The sequence below is a fragment of the Oncorhynchus gorbuscha genome, linkage group LG25, assembly GCF_021184085.1.
Source record: "Oncorhynchus gorbuscha isolate QuinsamMale2020 ecotype Even-year linkage group LG25, OgorEven_v1.0, whole genome shotgun sequence".
In the NCBI taxonomy this organism is placed as follows: domain Eukaryota; kingdom Metazoa; phylum Chordata; class Actinopteri; order Salmoniformes; family Salmonidae; genus Oncorhynchus; species Oncorhynchus gorbuscha.
Window position 1 is genome coordinate 27,527,364 of NC_060197.1, and position 22,692 is coordinate 27,550,055.

At 44.2% G+C, this 22,692-nt stretch overlaps 1 protein-coding gene across 4 annotated transcripts in view; it reads right to left on the reverse strand.

Moving 5' to 3' along the window:
• Window positions 1-699: 699 nt before the first annotated feature.
• Window positions 700-22,692, reverse strand: part of LOC124014042 (sushi, von Willebrand factor type A, EGF and pentraxin domain-containing protein 1-like) — a 134,953-nt gene continuing 112,960 nt past the window's right edge. For 2 of the 4 annotated variants that reach the window (XM_046328708.1, XM_046328710.1), the window contains exons 38-50: window positions 22,207-22,680; window positions 19,151-21,918; window positions 18,810-19,041; window positions 18,393-18,548; window positions 17,448-17,511; window positions 17,104-17,277; window positions 16,744-16,920; window positions 15,806-15,991; window positions 11,843-12,013; window positions 11,105-11,200; window positions 6,401-6,496; window positions 2,308-2,401; window positions 700-967 (exon numbers count right to left, since the gene is read on the reverse strand). In XM_046328708.1, coding sequence (XP_046184664.1) covers window positions 940-967; window positions 2,308-2,401; window positions 6,401-6,496; window positions 11,105-11,200; window positions 11,843-12,013; window positions 15,806-15,991; window positions 16,744-16,920; window positions 17,104-17,277; window positions 17,448-17,511; window positions 18,393-18,548; window positions 18,810-19,041; window positions 19,151-21,918; window positions 22,207-22,680 — 4,716 coding nt within the window. In that variant the 3' untranslated portion in view covers window positions 700-939. Of the gene's footprint in view, window positions 968-2,307; window positions 2,402-6,400; window positions 6,497-11,104; window positions 11,201-11,842; window positions 12,014-15,805; window positions 15,992-16,743; window positions 16,921-17,103; window positions 17,278-17,447; window positions 17,512-18,392; window positions 18,549-18,774; window positions 19,042-19,150; window positions 21,919-22,206; window positions 22,681-22,692 lie in introns of those variants that run through there. The other 2 variants (XM_046328711.1, XM_046328712.1) reach the window with 2 other exon arrangements.

The following is a 22,692-nucleotide window of genomic DNA, read 5'->3' on the forward strand; positions in this document are numbered from 1 at the left end:
TTGTTGGTGTTCCTATGCTTTTTATGGATGAGTTTAACGGACAAGACGGGACACGTACTGTAAGTGTCGCACTATGCATGCGGGTGTAGTAAATACTTGTATATTTAACCTTCTAGATTAGAAGTGAGTGCATGTGTGACATCTGGATGGTTTGTTTATATCCTAATGTTTATCTAGAATTATTAGGCGGCAGGTAGCTTAGTGGTTAGTGCATTTGGCCGGTACACAAAACATTGCCAGTTCAAATCCCGAGCCGACTAAGAGCTAGGCACTTAACCCTAATTGCTCCAGGGTCACGGTCAGTAATGAATCCCTTACCGTTGGTGTCTGGGGGAGTGAGATGTGCAACAAATCTATTTCATGCCACACTTCTACAGTTTACATTCCCTTGTACATGTTTGACAAAGGACAAACGTAAGCATCCCCAATTTGACTTTTTTGATGGTATAACATTTTTAGAAATGTCTGTTTTGGCCTTTTGGATTGTATACGTTCTTAAGCATCGTGTAATGCCTCATTTAGTAACTACAGTGCAGGGATGGACCATTAAGACTTCTAAATGACTGGCATATTTACTCCCTCCTATGCATCTCCAGCACTGGCTATTGACTAGAAGCATCATTAAAGAAGTAAAGTGAAGGAGAGGCTAATGATCCACTAGGCTTGTATCTGAAAAAAGGAGGGAATGGAACATTTTACTGTATTTTCTGCTTTAATAAAAATGTGAGAATAGTTTACACATTGGACAATCACAGTTTTTACACATCATACAAGTATATAGCAGCATATAGTTAATACTGTTGATTTTCTATATGAAAAAATACAGCTTTATTTTACAATGTATCTGGTTTGTTTTTTGAGAGGAGAGAATGCATGGTTTACAATTATGAAATAATTATACAAAACTCCATGAGAGCAAGATCTTTCACGCTGGACTCCTTAATGAAAATATCCTGATTTTCTTTTCCTGTAAAGTGGAGAGAAAAGGAAAATTAGACTACAGCTTTTTTTTTTTTTTTTTAGCATTTTCAAATCCTTTTCTGGCCTGAGCTTTTAAATGGATAACATTGCCATTAGCCAGTATAGATGTCCTATTGGTGCCCTCCTGTTTTGCGCTGACTGTTGGTTTAAAGCCCCGTTGGCTGTTCTCCACGTGAGAAAGCTTCACAATAAATGGATAGCCCTACAGCGTAACTGAGCCAAATGGGTTCTATGACGACTCCGTGGAGACGGAAGTGAGTGGTTTCTCAATCAGTTATACCTGTCAGCCTTAAGTTTTACAGTACATTGGAACGGACTCGATGGCAGTGGCGGCTGGTGGGGGAAGCTATAGGAGGGCCTGCTCATTGTAATGAACGGTATGGATTAAATGAAACCGAGTCAAATGTGGTTTCCAAATCTGTTTGATACCGTTCCATTCCAGCCATTCCAATGATGTCATCATTCTATAGCTCCTCCCACCAGCCTCCACTGCTCAACAGAGTTCCCACAACTGACTCCCAAAGCTGAGTTTTACTTTAAAAAAATAAATAATAGGTAGAGATTCCAAGAAATCACATTGTCAGGAAAAAATCTACGTGGTCAGATGAGAAGAGCGTTCTGTTTTCGAGTGGTGCAGTCAGGTACTGTATATCTACTTCCAATTAAGCTGACATGTGCTGAGTTAGTACTGGGCCTCTATCTCTATCCACCCACACCTTGGCCTACCTCCAACAGAGGGAGAGCTGAGGTGAGACACCTGGGTTCAATTACTATTTGAAATCTTTCAAATACTTTGAGTGCTTGCTCTAGCCTGCCTAGAATGCCAGATGAGCGGGATTTGCCGTTTTGGGACTATTCTATTAGCCTTTAAGGCAGGCAAGCTCAATCAAGCACTGGTAAAGTATGTGAAATGATTTCTAATAGTATCTGAACCCAGGTCTGTTGAGAGTGCTCTTCTCCCCCACTCATATTACAGAGAGATTGTATAGTGCACTTTGGAATACTGTGCTAGTGTGCGTCTCAAATGATGACACAAACAAAGCCTGATTCAGGGAAAGAGGAAGTGGAGTGCATATTATTTCCTGGGAAATGTTGCTTTGTCATTCTATCCAGTCTAGGGATACTCAAGCACACTAGCTCTGTGGGTGGTCTGATAGTATGTGTATTTGCAGGAACGACAGTAAGTACAGTATTGTGTGAACATGCATGTGTTGATTGTCAGTTTGTGTGTGAATGTGAGAAGGGATTTGTGTGTATTTGTGAGGATGTACTTATGTTTGTAGTGTGAGTCTGTCTGTCTCCGTGTGTGTATATTTGTCCTCTCACCTCGAGCAGTCGTGCCCGCTCCATCCTGGACTACATTGACACCGGTTAGGCCTGATACACCTTCCACCATTCAGACAGGGCGACAAGCACACCGCTGTGAAAACACACGCACTGTCAAGACCTCTGTAAACCCTTCATTCAACACGAACAAGCTCGCACACACCCACTCGCCCACACACAAACACACACAGGTGTGGACACACACACACACACATTCAGTAAATGTCATTATCAGGATCTCAACTACAAGACTTCCTCATAATAAAACACGTTCCCTGGTAGAACCCTTATAGTCCGCCACAGTGGAGATAATACCCATAAAATCATGGAAATTGTTCCAATGATTTTTCCACCATAAAGTTTTCAAATGAAGACGTTTTCGCATGAGTAATCAATGACACAGGCGAAATGGTGAATGCAGTCATTCCTCTGTGCAGCATGACTTGTGCTCACCCTTTTTCTAGGTACACTTACATATGGAAAGAGCATATGGAAAGAGCATATGGAAAGAGCATATGGAAAGAGGGCCTGTGACGAGACTTCCACTTTTGGACGTTAACAAGGTGACACTCTTACTTAACTCCTCCTCATTTACAGGATTGGTTGAACAGTGCAGAGAGAACCTCCACCGACAGTTTGTTTTTTCTTCCTGTCGAAACCAGTGGAGAGGATCTACAGTTGAAGTCGGAAGTTTACATACACTTCGGTTGGAGTCATTAAACTAATTTTTCAACCACTCCACAACTTTCTTGTTACAAACTATAGTTTTGACAAGTCGGTTAGAACATCTGCTGTGTGCATGACACAAGTCATTTTTCCAACAATTGTTTACAGATGATTTCACTTATAATTCACTGTATCACAATTCCAGTGGGTCAGAAGTTTACATACACTAAATTGACTGCCTTTAAACAGCTTGGAAAATTCCAAAAAATGATGTCATGGCTTTAGAGACAATTGGAGGTGTACCTGTGGATGTATTTCAAGGCCTACCTTCAAACTCAGTGCCTCTTTGCTTGACATCATAGGAAAATCAAAAGAAATCAGCCAAGACCTCAGAATTTCCAAACGCCTAAAGGTACCACGTTCATCTGTACAAACAATAGTACGCAAGAATAAACACCATGGGACCACGCAGCCGTCATACCACTCAGGAAGGAGACGCATTTTGTCTCCTATAGATGAATGTACTTTGGTGCGAAAAGTGCAAATCAATCCCAGAACAACAACAAACGACCTTGTGAAGATGCTGGAGGTAACAGTTACAAAAGTATATATCCACAGTTAAACGAGTCCTATATCGGCATAACCTGAAAGGCCGCTCAGCAAGAATGAAGCCACTGCTCCAAAACTGACATAAAAAAGCCAGACTACGGTTCGCAACTGCGCACGGTGACAAAGATTGTGCTTTTTGGAGAAATGTCCTCTGGTCTGATGAAACAAAAATAGAACTGTTTGACCATAATGACAATTGTTATGTTTGGAGGAAAAATGGGGGAGCCTTGCAAGCCAAAGAACACCATCCCAACCGTGAAGCACAGCGGTGGCAGCATCATGTTGTGAGGGTGCTTTTCTGCAGGAGGGACTGGTGCTCTTCACAAAATAGATGGCATCATGAGGTAGGAAAATTATGTGGATATATTTAAGCAACATCTCAAGACATCAGTCAGGAAGTTAAAGCTTGGTCACAAATGGGTCTTCCATGACCCCAAGCATACTTCCAAAGTTGTGGCAAAATGGCTTAAGGACAACAAAGTCAAGGTACTGGAGTGGCCATCACAAAGTCCTGGCCTCAATCCTATAGAAAATTTGTGGGCAGAACTGAAAAAGCGTCTGCGAGCAAGGAGGCCAACAAACCTGACTGAGTTACACCAGCTCTGTCAGGAGGAATGGGCCAAAATGTTACCAAATACTAATTGAGTGTATGTAAACTTCTGACCCACTGGGAATGTAATGTACATGGCGCCAAAGTGTCTCCTGACCCCTCCTGTCTCAGCCTCCAGTATTTATGCTGCAGTAGTTTATGTGTCGGGGGGCTAGGGTCAGTTTGTTACATCTGGAGTACTTCTGTCTTATCCGGTGTCCTGTGTGAATTTAAGTATGCTTTCTCTCTTTCTCTCGGAGGACCTGAGCCCTAGGACCATGCCTCAGGACTACCTAGCATGATGACTCCTTGCTGTCCCCAGTCCACCTGGCCGTGCTGCTGCTCCAGTTTGAACTGTTCTGCCTGCGGATATGGAACCCTGACCTGTTCACCGGACGTGCTACCTGTCCCAGACCTGCTGTTTTCAACTCTCTAAAGACAGTAGGAGTGGTAGAGATACTCTTAATGATCGGCTATGAAAAGCCAACTGACATTTACTCCTGAGGTGCTGACTTGCTGCAACCTCGACAACTACTGCGATTATTATTATTTGTTCATGCTGGTCATTTATGAACATTTGAACATCTTGGCCATGTTCTGTTATAATCTCTACCCGGCACATCCAGAAGAGGACTGGCCACCCCTCATAGCCTGGTTCCTCTCTAGGTTTCTTCCTAGGTTTTGGCCTTTCTAGGGAGTTTTTCCTAGTCACTGTGCTTCTACACCTGCACTGCTTGCTGTTTGGGGTTTTTGGCTGGGTTTCTAGGCTGGGTTTCTGTACAGCACTTTGAGATATCAGCTGATGTACGAAGGGCTATATAAATACATTTGATTTGATTTGATGAGAGAAATAAAAGCTGAAATAAATCATTCTCTCTACTATTATTCTGACATTTCACATTCTTAAAATAAAGCGGTGATCCTAACTGACCTAAGACAGGGAATCTTTACTAGGATTAAATGTCAGGAATGGTGAAAAACTGAGTTGAAATGTATTTGGCTAAGGTGTATGTAAACTTCCGACTTCAACTGTATATGTAGTTTCAGGTGTTTCTTTTACACCTGCTACGTTAAATTACATGATCACCATTAGTAGTGCTTTCCACATTCATATTCTCCTGAAATGCATACAAAAACTACATTCACACAGAAAGAGGACATGAGCAAAGATGCAATGGAAAAGAAGAGACATTAGTTTCTTGGTTTCAGTATTAACCACATCCACATTGAGAGGAGGATGTCATCGTGTGTGGAAAAACCAAAGCACGGTAACATACTGTACATCAGACGTTGTGATGTCGCCACTCACTGACAATGCCTTAGTAAATGCCCCTCAGGGATTGGTACAGTTGAATAGAATTGAACAGTAAGCCTAACAATCAGAGAGGTAGTCTGTTTCCGGACAGGGTCAGGTTTCTGTCCATGCTTCTATGATGATTGCAGCGTTTGCTTTGGGCTCTGTTAAGGAACAATGACTTTCACAGCAAACACATCGGTTTTCATGTGCGCAGCATTACTGCTGCAACAGTAGCTTACAGTGTGACTCGCACTGACACAGACCGAATGGGTGGATAAGTACCTCTGATCATTAATTCATTCTCTCCCTGATGTCATCAACACTTAAAAAACAGTTTCTCACCAATCATTACCAGCCTATAATAATATTCAGTATATTTTAGACAGATGTCTTAAGTCAGCAATTAAGTCCTATTACTTATTTTAAGATTTTTTTAAAAGAAAAATCTTAGTTATTTCAGGCTACACTTTTGTCACATTTGTGACATCTCAAAGTAAGTTTAGTTTCATGCTTTTTGCTTCACTGCTTTAATCAGTGACAGCCTGTTGACATTCTGTACAGTATCTAACACTGTCGCCATAGAGGCAACAAGATAATATTTTCCGTACAAATGTCTTATCAAACATTCCATACAAGTTAAGGCCCCCTACAGAAAGTCAATGGGAGACATCACAAAATGGTAGGGAAACCTCAGGTGAGCAAGTATATAAGAGAAGGACCTGTCTTACGTCACTGAGCTCCTCACACACACTCCTCACACACACACACGCACGCACGCACGCACGCACACACACACACACACACACACACACACACACACACACACACACACACACACACACACACACACACACACACACACACACACACACACACACACAGCACACACAGCACACACAGCACATACACACACACAGCACATACACACTCACCGCTGTGGCAGCGCGTCCCCATCCAGCCCTTGGGACACTCACACTGATAGGGCGCCACACACCTCCCACCGTTCAGACACGGCAGGATGCAGATCGCTGTGATTTGATTGGACGAACACAAACAGAAACAGAAAGTCATCATTTGTCCTTCACCTCACTGACTAGGCCTATGTGGTCATTCACCACAGGCAAGCTGTGTCAAAAGAGCAGCCTTCTCTCTGGCTACGTCCAAAATGACACCCTATTCCTTACATAGTGTATGTACTACCCTACTGAATAGAAATATAAACGCAACATGTAAAGTGTTGGTCATATGTTTCATGAGCTGAAATAAAGATCCCAGAAATGTTCCATATACACAAAAAGCTTTTAATTATTTTTATGCACAAATTTGTTTGCATCCCTGTTAGTGTGCATTTCTCTTTTCCCAAGATAATCCATCCACTTTACAAGTGTGGCATATCAAGAAGCTGATTAAACAGCATGACCATTACACAGGTGCACCTTGTGCTGGGAGAATAAACGGCTACTCTAAAATGTGCAGTCCTGTCACACAACACAATGACACAGATGTCTCAAGTCCACTGTAGCTGTTGGTAGGGAATGGAATGTTAATTTCTCTACCATAATTAATCTTCAACGTCGTTTTAGAGAATTTGGCAGTACGTCCAACCGGCCTCACAACCGCAGACCACGTGTAACCACACCAGCCCAGAACCTCCACATCTTGCTTCTTCACCTGCGGTATCGTATGAGACCAGCCACCTGGACAGCTGATGTCTGTTTGCACAACTGAAGAATTTCTGCACAAACTGTCAGAAACCATCTCAGGGAAGCTCATCTGTGTGCTCGTCGTCCTTAACAGGGTCTTGACTTGACTGCAGTTCAGCATCGTAACCAACTTCAGTGGGCAAATGCTCACCTTTGATGGCCACTGTCATGCTGGAGAAGTATGCTCTTCACGGATGAATCCCGGGTTTCAGCTGTACCGGGCAGATGGCAGACCATGTATATGGCGTCGTGTAGGCGAACGGTTTGCTGATGTCAACGTTGTGAACAGAGTGCCCCATGGTGGCGGTGGGGTTATGGTATTGGCAGGCGTAAGCTACGGATATCGAAGACAATTGTATTTTATCGATGGCAATTTTAATGCACAGAGATACCGTGACGAGATCCTAAGGCTTATTGTCGTGTCATTCATCCAACGCTGTTAAGATAATGGGCATAATGCCAACCCCGAGATGGCGCTAGTGGGGCACATATCTAGGATATATAAACAGGTGCATTATGAGTGTCTGATTAGGATGTCGTGACCTGTAACATGTAATACCTGACTAAAGGATTATGGAAAAGAAGAAAGATTCATTTTTAACACGTGAACAAACTCAAGCAGAGGTGTGTGGTCAATATGTTGTGAGACTGCGTCAATTGTCTGATTCATGTGATTTCAGGTCAACGATCAGAGACAGACTGGTGATTGGCTGTAAAAATAAGAGTAAGAGCAAGCATGCTGCGTGAACCACAACCTACGCTGACTTAAGCCATAGATATATATGCAGAGCAAGCAAACAGACGCAAATCCAATTAAAAAAGATGAACACTGTCCCTGAACAGGCAGAATCTGTCAATTATACCACTCAGAACAAATACAGAGACCATGTTGATTAAAAAAAATAAAAATGGAAACATAATTCCTCGGACAGTGATGCAAGGCGGAAAAATTCTAAAGATGTGTTCATGTACTGTGGATCAACACACGCAAGAGCGAATATCCGGTTATATGCTAATTCTGCGGGGGGAAAACGATTTTGCTAAAGTGTGCAGACAAAGTAAGCCTGTCAATCTACTATAACAAGATACATGCCGTGATCATAATGATGATGAAGAAGCAGACATGCTAGACATGACAGATGTCAATTCTGTTCAAAGATAAAGGATTTACAAACTTAAAGCTTGCCCCACTGACATGTGATAACTGTGATTATGATCCGACCAGGATGGAGATACAAAGCTACAACCAACCAAGCAAGACAAGGCTAAGGCTGTACCATGGCAGGGGAGTGTGAACTACAAGCAAATCATGATGGGGAAACATATGTGCTAAAGTCCCAAGTGGTGAAAACCTTGCAAAAAATTCTCCTTTCAGCAGAAACGTGTGAAAGCCAATAAAGATGTGATGTGGGCATGACATTCTCAACATGATGCTGCATTGGAGCAAATCGAGAAATTGAGGTAATACTGAGGCACTATGACCTCTGAGGAAGTGACCCTACAATGTGACGCACATTCAGCGAAGAAAAAGAGATGAAAATTTAAACAGAGAGAGAGAGAGAGAGGGGTATTTGGATCTTACGTATTTTCACTGTCGTATTAGAATGGTATGAAGTGCTCGAGCTAATTATATATGAAAACGAAGATGTTAAGATAATGGGCATAATGCCAACCCAAAGATGGCGCTAGTTTAAAAAAATATATTTTTTACCTTTATTTAACTAGGCAAGTCAGTATTTTCAATGACGGCCTAGGAACAGTGGGTTAACTGCCCTCAGGGGCAGAACGACAGATTTGTACCTTGTCAGCTCGGTGATTTGATCTTGCAACCTTTCGGTTACTAGTCCAACGCTCTAACCACTAGGCTACCTGCCGCTAGTGGGGCACCTATCTAGGATATAGAGTACCAGTCAAAAGTTTGGGCACACTTGCTCATTTAAGGGTTTTTCTTTATTTTGAATATTTTCTACATCATAGAATAATAGTGAAGACATCAAAACTAGGAAATAACACATATGGAATCATGTAGTAACCAAAAAAGTGTTAAAGAAATTTAAATATATTTTATATTTGAGATTCTTCAAAGTTCTTCCACCTGTTGCCTTGATGACAGCTTTGCACACACTTGGCACTTTTCATCAGAACCCAATCAAGGAGTGCTCTATATACTGTGAATAGGGTGCCATTTCGGACTCAACCCCTCTCACTTGGGGAAAACAATGCACAAAAAGGACGTGAAAAGATTTCACACAGATGGGGATTGGGAATCTCTTTAACTATGCAAAGTTAATCTAGTCAAAGAGAGTGAATTTCCCAGAGTCAGTGAAACAGTGTAGGCCTTCTCATGGCTGCAGTTTGGATCCACTTTCTCTAACGCAGACTCTTTGGTTGTAGGGAGTAAGATCCAAATACCCCCCCTCTCTCTCTCTCTCTCTCTGTTTAAATTCTCATCTCTTTTTCTTAATTTGCTACCTCTCTCTCGCACACTTGCTCACTCTAGTTCTTTCTCTCTCCCTCTATTATTACAATATTATGTTATTCATGTATTATTACAATATTGTATTACAGTATTATTACAATATTGTATTACAGTATTATTACAATATTATATTATTATTACAATATTATATTATTACAGTATATTACAATATTATATTATTACCATATATTACAATATTATATTATTACAGTATTATTACAATACTGTATTATTACAATATTATATTATTACAGTATTATTACAATACTGTATTATTACAATATTATATTATTACAGTATTATTACAATACTATATTATTACAATATTATATTATTACAGTATTATTACAATATTACAGAACAGAGAAAAAATATATAATAATTTGCAATTACATTGAATTAAAGTTATAATAATATTGATTAGAGAATAGAGTGCAGTGCGTTTGAGATTGCTATAGTGAGAAATCTAATAAGCGACTATCACTCTTACTTTGAGAGACATTATGTGCATTTCCTAGGCACATTTTCAATTACTGGAAATCACATGACATTATTTCCCCAAAACGATTGATGGAAGTGCATGCTGAGTCATAATGGAAGCAGAGAGCTGAGTAAGTGTTATGAATTTGATGAATAATGACTAAATAATGTACACATTTAATTAGAACTATAACTAATTGAATTCTACCCTGTTTCACTATATCTGATTAATAGTGTTAGTTCATAAGAAAGAGGTTATGTAGCATGAACAAGGAGTAATTCAAAATAATAAACACATCTCCAACTAGGTTGGAGGGGGGGAAGAGAGGAATGCATGTGTGTGCCTAACGAAAACAAAGAGGTTCCTTAACCTATGTTTGAACCAACCCAGCTATAACTCTGTGAAGATAAAATGAGACAGCGAGAGCCCCTCCAGGTTTTCCGTATCTGGGAGGGACTGGAAATATCAGCTAAGTGGTAATAAACTGTGGTGAGACTTCGGGAGATAATCCAGATATAGTGTGTAATGTGTGTTATTGGGTTGGAATGGACTTTTGAAGCCTTTGTCCTTGTCTGAGAGAAGGAGGGACATTTAAACGCTGACGAAATGTGAGGTATATAAACCAATGTACATGGCATTATGACCAGAGCTCTCGGAAATAAACCCTACTGATTCATTTTGAGACTGATCTTGTCAATTTTACGCAAATAAGAACCATACAAATTCTTATAAATGGACAAAGTGTATTGCTTTGTTACAATTGAATTGGTTAATGAACATATAGGAATGAAATTCCTCCAACAGAAAGTCTGAAAGATTCACAATACCCAGTGTGTCTATTTTTGTGTAGATACACAGTGTTTGTAATACAGCAACTCACTCTATTACAGGGAGACTGTCTGTTTTTGTTTCTAGTCTGCCCATCCATCCAAAATAAATGTGATTGATTGATAGATTGATTTCTAATACTTACGTTCCTCACACAGTCTGCCCATCCACCCCTCAGGACAGGAACAGGTGTTGGGTCTCTGACACACCCCTCCGTTCAGGCACTGTAGCCAACACACCGCTGGAGAGGAAAGGACACACACATCTTATTAAAGCCAAAATACTGACACATCCTCCAAACAGTCCCCATCTCACAAGTGTGTAGATCAGGGGTGGGCAACTCCAGTCCTCGAAGGCCTGATTGGTGTCACAGTTTTGCCCCAGCTCCAGCTAACACACCTGACTCCAATAATCACCTAATCTTCCGTTTAGAATGCGATTTGATTAAATCAGCTGTGTTTGCTAGGGATGGAGAAAAAGTGTGACACCAATCACGCCCTGGAGGACTGGAGTTGCCCACCCCCGGTATAGACCGTAGAGAAAGCATTCAGTTAAAATAGCTCATCTTGTAGAAACGAGAACATTTTACTGGTAGCCATGCTGTGATGGGGCCTTGACCATGCCGACTTCATGCACTGGGATAAAGATAGCATTCATAAAGACAGCATTCCTTTATAGAAACGGTTCAATTCATAGCTGATGGTGCCTTAGACACAGGCATCACTGGACAACCCTGCTATCTAGTATGTCAAAGTCAAGTGAGTGGAGTGGTGAATGTGCTCAGTACAAGTGACTGGAGAAGTGGAGGGGAGGGCACGCAAGCTGTCAGGAGTAGAGGATGCCCTCCTTTGAGGACGCAGCGGTAAGGGTGCATTCTCTCTACCTCTGCAGGCGGGAGGGGGGGTCCAGGTCCCGTTCTCCAGACACACACTTCTGCTGTGGCCCTCCATGGCGTACCCTCCGAAACACGAGTACATCGCCACGTCCCCGAACTGGAACACCGCCCCCCGCACCACCCCGTGGGCCACGTGGCGAGGGGGGCCGCAGGAGACCCCTGTGCCGAAACGGACGGACAGCCCCTCTGGTTACTTACAACTCATTTGGGCCACATGTTATGTACATGTTATCACATGCCTTTAAACTAATTAAACTACTGTGCTTGAAATAATGGACCAATTGCTTCATATTTTCCCTTCGATAGAACCACCTGGCTATAAAGTTCACGTTGAAGGGAAAGTATGAATGCCATGCAAAGATGTGTTAAATGATGTGTTTGTGACTCTACAGTCTGCGTTCTTGTAAGAAAATCCTGAAAGCAAACCAATGAGAATCGGTTAGCGTTGGAGCCGACAGGGGAGTCCTCAAAAAGCAAGAGCCAGGCAGACATGCAAATACATCGACATCCACACGCCACACCATACCAAACAGCATTGTACTGTAAACCAACAGTATCACCCACCAACAAGCGTGAAAAGTTAGAGAGAATTAAAACACAATGGAAACCATAGCAGCTAGAAGCCCTTAAGGAGTTACAAACATGCTATGAAAGCAGCTGATCTACTTAATGTCTAACCCATTCACCCAGCCTAACACGCTGCCCCCACAGAGACAAAGGAGAGGAGGTGATGGGAAAAGTACAACAGAAAATAGTATGGCTCCATGCTCAATGCCCAGCAGGAAGGTCATGTGGACAGCATAGGACACCGAATGTGTGGTGGATCTTTTATGTCGATGAATAGTGTTTGAGGGATTTCTAAAACTGCTATGTTATGAATCGATTCACTTCTGGATAGTAAAAAAAAAGGTTTCGAAAAAACAGTGGACTTGATTCAGGATCATGACCCAAATTATCCCAGAGAGAGACCAGTATATCACCTAAGCCACTGCACAGATGCCTCTTTGTACAAGTACATACCAATCCCCACCCTTCATAGGAGAAACACAAGCTTGGAAGCGAACACAGCAACAGTGTCAGCGATTTCCCCCTGTGAATCATGTTTGCATCATCTTTGCTCGTTTACACTTTTCTAACCACTGTGTTGTGGGTTCAGAACGACATGGGATTCATTACGTAAGCAGCTAAAACTGCTAAAAACATGCCTGTGTGGTTTTGACATGTTATGTTCATGGGTCAAGGCATGTATAGGTACGTTTCATAACCACTCGTGTGAGAATACAATGTGTTTCTCTTGACATCGGACTGTCTTATGGCCTGTAGGGAACGTGGAGTGATAATAGGAGTCGAAGAAAGAACTGGATCTCTTTTCAGGTCATTATTGTAAAAGAGAACGTGTTCTCAATGACTTACAGTTGAAGTCGGAAGTCTACATACACTTAGGTTGGAGTCATTAAAACTAGTTTTTCAACCACTCCACAAATGTCTTGTTAACAAACAATAGTTTTGGCAAGTCGGTTAGGACATCTAGTTTGTGCATGACACAAGTCATTTTTCCAACAATTGTTTACAGACAGATTATTTCACTTATAATTCACTGTATCACAATTCCAGTGGGTCAGAAGTTTACATACACTAAGTTGACTGTGACTTTAAACAGCTTGGAAAATTCCAGAAAATGATGTCATGGCTTTAGAAGCTTCTGAAAGGCTAATTGACATCATTTGAGTCAATTGGGGGTGTATCTGTGGATGTATTTCAAGGCCTACCTTCAAACTCAGTGCCTCTTTGCTTGACATCATGAGAAAATCAAAATAAATCAGCCAAGACCTCAGAAAAAAATTCTGGTTCATCCTTGGGAGCAATTTCCAAACGCCTGAAGGTCCCATGTTCATCTGTACAAACAAGTAGGAACACCATGGGACCACGCAGCCATCATACCGCTCAGCAAGGAGACGCGTTCTGTCTCCTAGAGATGAATGTACTTTGGTACGAAAAGTGCAAATCATTCGCAGAACAACAACAAAGGACCCTGTGAAGGTGCTGGAGGAAACAGGTACAAAAGTATCTATATCCACAGTAAAACGAGTCCTATATCGACATAGCCTGAAAGGCCGCTCAGCAAGGAAGAAGCCACGGCTCTAAAAACCGACATAAAAAAGTCAGACTACGGCTTGCAACTGCACATGGAGACAAAGATCGTACTTTTTGGAGAAATGTTCTCTGGTCTGATGAAACAAATATAGAATTGTTTGGCCATAATGACCATCATTATGTTTGGAGGAAAAAGGGGGAGGATTGCAAGCTGAAAAACACCAACCGTGAAGCACGGGGGTGGCAACATCATGTTGTGGGGGTGCTTTGCTGCAGGAGGGACTGGTGTACTTCACAAAATACATGGCATCACGTGGAAGGAAAATTATGTGGATATATTGAAGCAACATCTCAAGACATCAGTCAGGAACTTAAAGCTTGGTCGCAAAATGGGTCTTCCAAATGGACAATGACCCCAAGCACACTTCCAAAGTTGTGGCAAAATGGCTTAAGGACAACAAAGTCAAGGTATTGGAGTGGCCATCACAAAGCCCTGACCTCAATCCTATAGAAAATGTGTGGGCAGTGTGGGCAGAACTGAAAAAGGGTGTGGTAAGTAAGGAGGACTACACCAGCTCTGTCATAAGGAATGGGACAAAATTCACCCAACTTATTGTGGGAAGCTTGTGGAAGGCTACCCAAAACGTTTGACCTAAGTTAAACAATTTAAAAGCAATGCTACAAAATTCTAATTGAATGTATGTAAACCTCTGACCCACTGGGAATGTGATGAAAGAAATAAAAGCTGAAATAAATCATTCTTCCTAACTGACCTAAGACAATTTTTACTAGGATTAAATGTCAGGAATAGTGAAAAACTGAGTTTAAATGTATTTGGATAAGGTGTATGTAAACTTCCGACTTCAACTGTACCTGGTTAAATAAAGGGAAAACAGTATATTGGAGTGGGCTCCCACCTGGGAAACCACTGAAAAACAATATTTTTGTATTTTCATCTGCATTAGTCCACTATTGATACAGTCCCAAAAAGTTTTGCATGTCAGCAGTCACATTTTCAAGATATTGAACTTTTAAAGTATTACCGGCCACATCATCATGATGATGCAAAATGCAACAAAATCAATATGATGACTCATACTCAACAGTCTTCATCTCAGTAACTCATATCTAATCTGTCAGAGCTACCTTCTGGAACATGAATGTTACCACCTAGGCTGCGTCTGAAATTAACTTCATAGTGCACTACTGTTAAAACAAGGGCCCATAGGGCTCGGGTCAAAAGTAGTACGCTATATAGGGAACAGGGTGCCATTTGGGACACAGACTAGAGAACACACTTGATGGCTGTACTGTTTTTATGGCTGTTCTTCTTTTTGATAAACCAATAACCTTAAAGTGTACCAGGGGAAGGGATGGTGAGAGAATGAAAGAGACATTAAGATTAAATTCCTCTATGTTGACCTAGAGTGGTACCTTATCTTGAAATCCTCGTCTCGTTCCAATGTCAATATCCCGGTTGGGACGTGATAATAAAAGACTAATATGTGAGGGGTTGGTGTAGTCGACCTACCAGTCATATCTTACATTGCTGACCAGACACTCTCGGAGTAGTGCACTATGTTGTCATGATGTGGTAGGTTTTGGTGTTAAGGCTTTCATTCAAGCCCTGCACTAACATACCTGATTCGACTAAACCTTTGTTTTCGTAGTTTAAATGGTTTACCATTATCTTTATCTAACCATGTCAATTAAGGTAATTGAGAACACATTCTCTTTTACAATAACGACCTAATCAGGTATGTTAGCACTGGGCTGGAACAAAACCATGCTCCCCAAGTGGATATCCAGGACCAGAACCCGGATTAAAGAACAATAGTTTAAAGTGTATCTACTCACTCTCACAGACAGTGCTGACTGGGATCCATGTCTGGTCTGTCCTACAGGTGATGGTGGCGGTGCCCTTGGCCTGGTGACCCATGGGACAGGCGGGCGGTAACGACTGGCCCACATAGAACAGCTGTTTAGAGGTGTTCACACCCCCACCGCTCACCTTCCATCCCGGGGGAGGGGGACACGGCTTGGCTGCATGGGGAGACCCAGAGTATAGTAGTATTGGAATACACTATAGACAGGTTTGACAAGTGTCTATGTGGGTAAAATGTTTGTGAGAAGAATACCAGTTGGAGACAACTCATGCTTATGCATAAGAGTATAATGGCGGATTACAGACAGGTTCGGCATAAGCCCAGGTGCTACGTCGAAATGTCATACCAAGGTGTGTAAATGTTTGTGAGACTATGCAAGCTGTGTGCTCAGTGCTCTTAATGATATTATTTTCAGGTCGTTAGCTACTGACGAAGTCAGTTTTGAAACAGCATGTGAAAGAGTGATGATGTTGCACAGTATCCCAATCGACTGTGCTGACCCTCCCCTACGTCTGTGGTCTGTGTAAACTGAATGTGAGGTGTAGAAACACAACCGGTACCTCTGGTTGGTTTCAAACAGTCAGCGTGTAAATTGGGAAACAATTATACAACGGGGTATGTCTAATCCTGAATGCTGATTGGTTAAAACCTCATTCCAGCCAGTGTCTATTCCACAAGTTACCACCGGCTAAATCTACAATGTTAAAATGCCTATTTGCTCTGTTCCAGATTGTAAACAAATACAAAGAACAGACCCTGAGATAAACTTATAAAATAAAACCAGCAGCATGGATTGGCTCCTTTATTTTGTCTATGAATAGGGCCAGGAGGTATCCCTGACCATGTGACCTATCCCAGAAAAACTTAGTTGTGATGTTGTAGTGATGTTGGTTTGTCTCAAAGTCTTACGTTGACAGAAGGGGAAGGTGGAGCTCCATGTCCCGTCTCCCATACACACCACCAGAGTATCCCCCTGTAGGGCGTAGCCTTTATCACACTGAAACGCAACAGCACGCCCGGTGGTCAGGCTCTGCTCCTGCACCCTGCCATTCAACAGCTCCTTGGGGATGTCACAACCCTGGCCAACTGATAGGAGAGGGAGAAAGAGAGGTAGAGGAAGGGAAAGAGAGAAAGGGAGAGATATGGAGAGCAAATTGATTATGATTATTTTCCATGGTCTATTTCAAATGCTCGAGTAGATGACAAGTTGCCCGTCTTAAATGCCTTAGAGGACAATATGATAAACCTGGAATAACGTGCCATCCACACCTTTACATGTTGGTGCAGGCAGGCTCCATGTTCCATTGGCCAGACAGGTGAGGTTCTGTGGGCCAACCAGATGTAAGCCAGGGTTGCACACGTAGCTGACGTTGCCCTGGTACGCTTCGTCCGATGTCTGTACCTCTGCATTCTCCACAGAGGGAGGTGGGCCACATGATACAGCTGAGGACACAGAACATTTGGATGTGGAAAACAGTCATCATTTCTGCTAAATTGGTGCATTTAAACGTATTCAATCACGCACGTTCTTACTGTATGGAAATTGACACGAAGGAACAATTCCATTCTATATCAAAACTCACAGACACGTGCGTGCACACACACACACTTACTGACGCACGTAGGCTGAGCCCCACTCCATGTTCTGTCTCCTTGACAGGTCTGTACAGAGTCTCCCTGTAATAGAGTGAGTAGCTGTATTACAGACACTGTGTATCTATACAAAAATAGACACACTGGGAATTGTGAATCTATCTGCTAACACAGACTCACAAAGCTCTCTCTGCTTCCATTATGACTCAGCATGCACTTTCATTGATAGTTTTGGGGAAATAATGTCATGTGATTTCCAGTAATAGGTCATGTTTCATGGTACCACTTGTCACCAGAGGACGGCAGAGACGTCCCAGAGACATTAACGACACTCAGGCGCGCCCTATTTACTCATTATGATTTTGCTGTTAAAAGAGGCGTGTCCTTTGCTGAAGCTTTGAATTGTGGGCCATGTGCACTTGTCGCCTGAGTGAGTTTTCAAGACATAGTGTTTGTTGTTTTCCCAGTGTTACTGCGATTCTTCCGTTATCGTTTCTCAGTAAAGTATTATGTTTATCCTTAGTCACTGATTCCTCGTCTGGTCTCTTCTCTGCACCTGGGTCCAACCTCACCACGTCACAAAATGTGCCTAGGTAATGCACATAATGTGTTTGGCAGTCTCTCAGGTTTCACCCAAAGTAAGAGTGATAGTGACATTTATTCGATTTCTCACTATAGCAATCTCAAATCTACCATGATGCATTGCACTCTATTCTCTATCAAAATATAATTATAATTCATATTATTATAACTTTGATTCAATGTAATTCCACCCTCAACGCCAGAGGATTAAAAACTCCAATAGGCCTATTTCCTGTCGAATCATGGCTCGTATTATAATCATACAATCATTTTATCCCAAATTGAAGCAAAATATTCTCTGTTTTGTAATAATACTCTATAATATTGTAATAATACTGCAATAATATAATATCGTGATGGTATAATATTGTGTCAGACATTACCTTCATCTCAAACCCAGGCAGGCAGGTGTACAAGACAATGTCTCCGTAGCTGTAACTGTCCCCTTCAGTGATGCCATGTGGAAGAAGAGGAGGTTTCTCACAAACTACCAGACCACAGGAGACAGAGGACAGGCCTGGAGACCAGCTACCACCTAGCTACAGTACAACATAAAGAAAGAGTCATGAAATGAATTCATATTCAGTAAACATTTAGCTAAATCACATGAAACGAATGATGTGAATAACCCAGTAGTCAAAATAAAAGGTGATAAAATCGACCAGAGGTAAAGTTTGACTAGGTTCTGTTTGTTATTTTTCAGTGTTTAGATGATGGACTTTTCGACCAAAACATCAATGCAATTGATGAAAAAAAAAATGTCACCACAATTTTTGTTGTTGACACAGTAGCAGTCTCACTTGGCACTCTGCCAGGTCTGGTCCCTGCAGGATGAACCCCGTTGGGCAGGAGAGGGTGACTACCCCCCCAACCGGGGTGAGGTCCTCCCCCGTGACCATGACGTGGGTGGGGAGGTTGGCAGGGAGCGGGCACGGAGCGGGGCGGCACCTGATGCTTTGTTTAGACCAGGTGCCCTCAGACTGACAGCTCAGAGAGTCAGACTGGCTGGACAGCTCATACCCCTCATCACACCTAGAAAGAGGGGGGTAAGAGGGATATTAAGTACCATACTATCTACTTGAATAGTGGTACTTCTCTAACACAAAGATTGGACAAATAAGAGACAGAAGTTCACATTCACCTGTATTGTATCTGGCTCCCAAAAGTGAATGTCTCTCCCACCACCTGAGCATGGGGCACAGGAGTTGGAGCTCCACAAGAGACGGGCTCACAGCTGATCCTCACCTCCCCCCACCTGCCTTCCCTACCACAGGTAACATGGGGATAGGAACCCTTCATCTGGTAACCTGGTCTGCACCTGTAGGTGACAGTGTCAGCTGCAGTGGCGCCGCCGCCCTGCTGGACAGCGTGCGGTATTGTAGGCGGGGTGGCCACGCACCTCCCCCGGCCACACACAGGAACACCTGGGCTCCACAACCCGCCCTTCTCACACGTTGCCGTTGATGGGCCCAGGATCTTGTAGCCCTCATCACAGTGGAAGGAGATCCGGTCACCGCAGGCGTGGTCGCGCCCCAGCACCACCCCGTATTTTAACACTGGAGGGGTGCAGAGGCAGGGGAGGCACTCTGGTACCGTCCCAACCCAGTGGCCCTGGGCAGAACAGCGGAGGACGGGGTCTCCGACAACCTCGTACCCGTCGAAACACACGTACTCTACGACATCATCGTAGTTGAAGCTGGAGCCATTGAGGAACCCGTGACTGATGTCCTGCGGCGGGTCACAGGCAATGATGTCACAGCGAGGGGCAGGGCCTTCCCCCCAGAGTCCATCCCCGCGACACAATCGTGTGGGGTTGCCGCCGCTGAGGCTGTACCCCTCCTCGCACTTGTACCACACCTCATGACCGTAGCCAAAGTCAGAGCCCAAGACTTGACCATTTTGGATGGATGTTGGTCTGCCACAGTTTGCTGGGCGGCATTCAGGTGACCCTTGACTCCATGTGCCATCGGCCTGACACACACTAACAGAGGGGCCTTGTAGGAGCAATCCAGCCCTACAGCTCAGCTCAACCTGTTTGCTAAACGTATATTCCTTCCCCTTCACAGTGACATCACTAGGGACGACTGGAGAGCCACATAAGATAGGCTCACACCACGGCTTCTCACCATCCCACCTAGCGTCTGCCTGACAGGTCCTGGTGTCGCCGCCCCTCAGGTTGAACCCGGAATTACACTCGTAGTGCAACACCCCCAGATACAGGAAGGAATCCACATGGTTCGAGCCGTTATCAATGTTGCCCGGGTCATCGCAGCTTATAGGTCGGCAGACAGGTGGTACGTCGCTCCACTGTCGGCCCGCCACACACTGTCTGACTGACTCTCCCTCTAACTCGTATCCCTGCTCACAGCTGTACTTCACCAGGCTGCCCAGGGTTGTGTCTGTGATGTTCACAGAACCGTGGTCCGGGCTTGACGGCTCTTCACACTCTGCAGGGACACACATCGGAGCCGTCCCATTCCATCCACCATCCTCCAGGCACACCAAGGTCGTAGGGGCTGTAAGTTCGTAGCCCTTGTGGCAGCGGTACACTATCACAGTCCCATGCAGGAAGCGCATATCCATGAGTGAAAATGCCATTGTAGCGCCACCTATAAGCTTGGAGGTTATAGCTGCGTCCCTGCCGGCAAGCTCTGCGTTCAGATCCAAGAGTCTCAAATAGTCGCCAAAGTCGATATGAGGAGGCAGGCCGCAGTCAGAGGGAACACAGACTGGGACAGAACTAGACCAACCGAACTCCTCGCAGGTGAGGTGGTTCTGGCCAACCAATTGGAAGCCGGGGAAACAACTGTAGAAGATGGTGACGCCGAATTTGTGGTCGAGTCCCTCCACGAAGCCATTGTCTATGGGGTTGGGCTGGGCGCAGTAGATCTGGACACACACAGGTGTTTCTTGATCCCACTGCCCGTTTGCCAGACACTTCAATGTCTCGGGGCCTTGGAGACGGTAACCACGGCGACAGGAGTAGGTGACAGCGTGGCTGAACTGCAGTTTGGTATACGCCACCTTCCCGTTGGGTATCTCTTTGGGAACGGAGCACTCGATTGGTCGACAAGAAGGCACGCCTCCAATCCATAACCCACTTTCACCACAGAGTACTGTAGCGTTGCCTACTAAAGTATAACCAGGTTTACAGCTGTAGAGGGCAGTGCTGAGATACATCAGTCCCTGAACGTCCACTATACCGTTAGCTATCTCTACAGGTTGGGGACACTCTACTGGTATACACTCTGGGACAGGGCTGCTCCAGTGTCCATCCGCCTGGCAGGTCACAGACCCCTCCTTCCTCAGAGTAAACCCGTCCATGCAGGAGTATCTCACCACCGAGCTGAAATAGGACGGGGCCGATAGCGGTGCTGACGATGGGTCGCCAAAGGCCACCTCGGGCGGCGGGCCGCAGAACACCTGCTTGCAGACGGGGAAGGTGTCATTCCACTCCTGGGCCGGGGTGCAGTGGAGGGTCCGGGCACCGTGAAGAACATACCCGTCCTCGCAGGACAGTTCCACAGTTCCGGAGTCAGAGTCTAGACTACGTAGAACCAGGTGGTTCTCCTCTAGGGGCGGCTCTGGACACTGGACCGGGGAGCAGTGTGGACGCCTCGATTTGTCCCACTTGCCATACTTCAGACACGTCCACACGGCGTCGCCAGCGATCTCGTAGCCCTCGTCGCAGACGTATTCGACCTTGCGGCCCACCTCAAAGACAGAGCCTCGGTATTGGCCATGCAGGATGCTGGGCGGGGGGTCGCAGGTCAGGAGGTGGCAGACGGGCGAGTCGCCGTTAGACCACTGACGGTTGGCCTGGCATAGTCGCACCGGACGGCCCGTTAGCCGGTAGCCGGCGTTGCATGCGTATGTCACCTTGCTGTTGAAGAAGAAACGGCCTTTGTTCTGTAGGGTGAAACACAAAAGAAGATGTTTTATTGTACAGCGAGGACACTTTGTTTTGACTGAGATTACGCAAGATCTCTTGCCAGAAGAAATGAGAAGGATATTTCTCTATGATTGAATTAGATGACCAAGAACAGGAACGAGTGGAAACAAAGTGGAAACTCTGAAATTGAACTTTTAGTTGTTTTTACTCAATTAATGGACTTACAAAATGTATAACATTTTTGTTTGTAATGATTACAGTTAATGTTTCTCCTTGACATGAATTTGAGAGGAGGAACAACGTACCTGGATGAATCCATTTTTGAGGGGCGGGGGGAAGGGGCAAGAGACAGGCTGACAGACAGGTAGGACCCCTCCCCACTCTCCATTGGCCTTACATGTCCTCCTCTTCTCCCCTCGGATCAGGAAACCCTTATCACAACTGTACGCCACCATTGCTCCAAAACTATAGTTGGTTCCACTCACATACCCCCTCTCGATGCCAGATGGTTTGGAGCACCGCACCGGCACGCAGCCCACATCGTATGGCGAGGGCATCCATTTCCCTCCAATCATGCATTTCAGCGTGGCGGTTGTGTTGAGGACGAAACCCTCTTCACATTTGTAGCTGACCTCTGTGTTGCTGGCATACTTGGGCTTATTGGCGGAGTCCAAGATGGCGTGGGGCAGGTCAGTCGGGCGCTGGCAGAAATTGGCAATGCAGTGAGGGTCCTCCTGGCCTTCGGGGGGTGCCCACACTCCCTGGGCGTTGCAGACCACCTTGAAATCAAA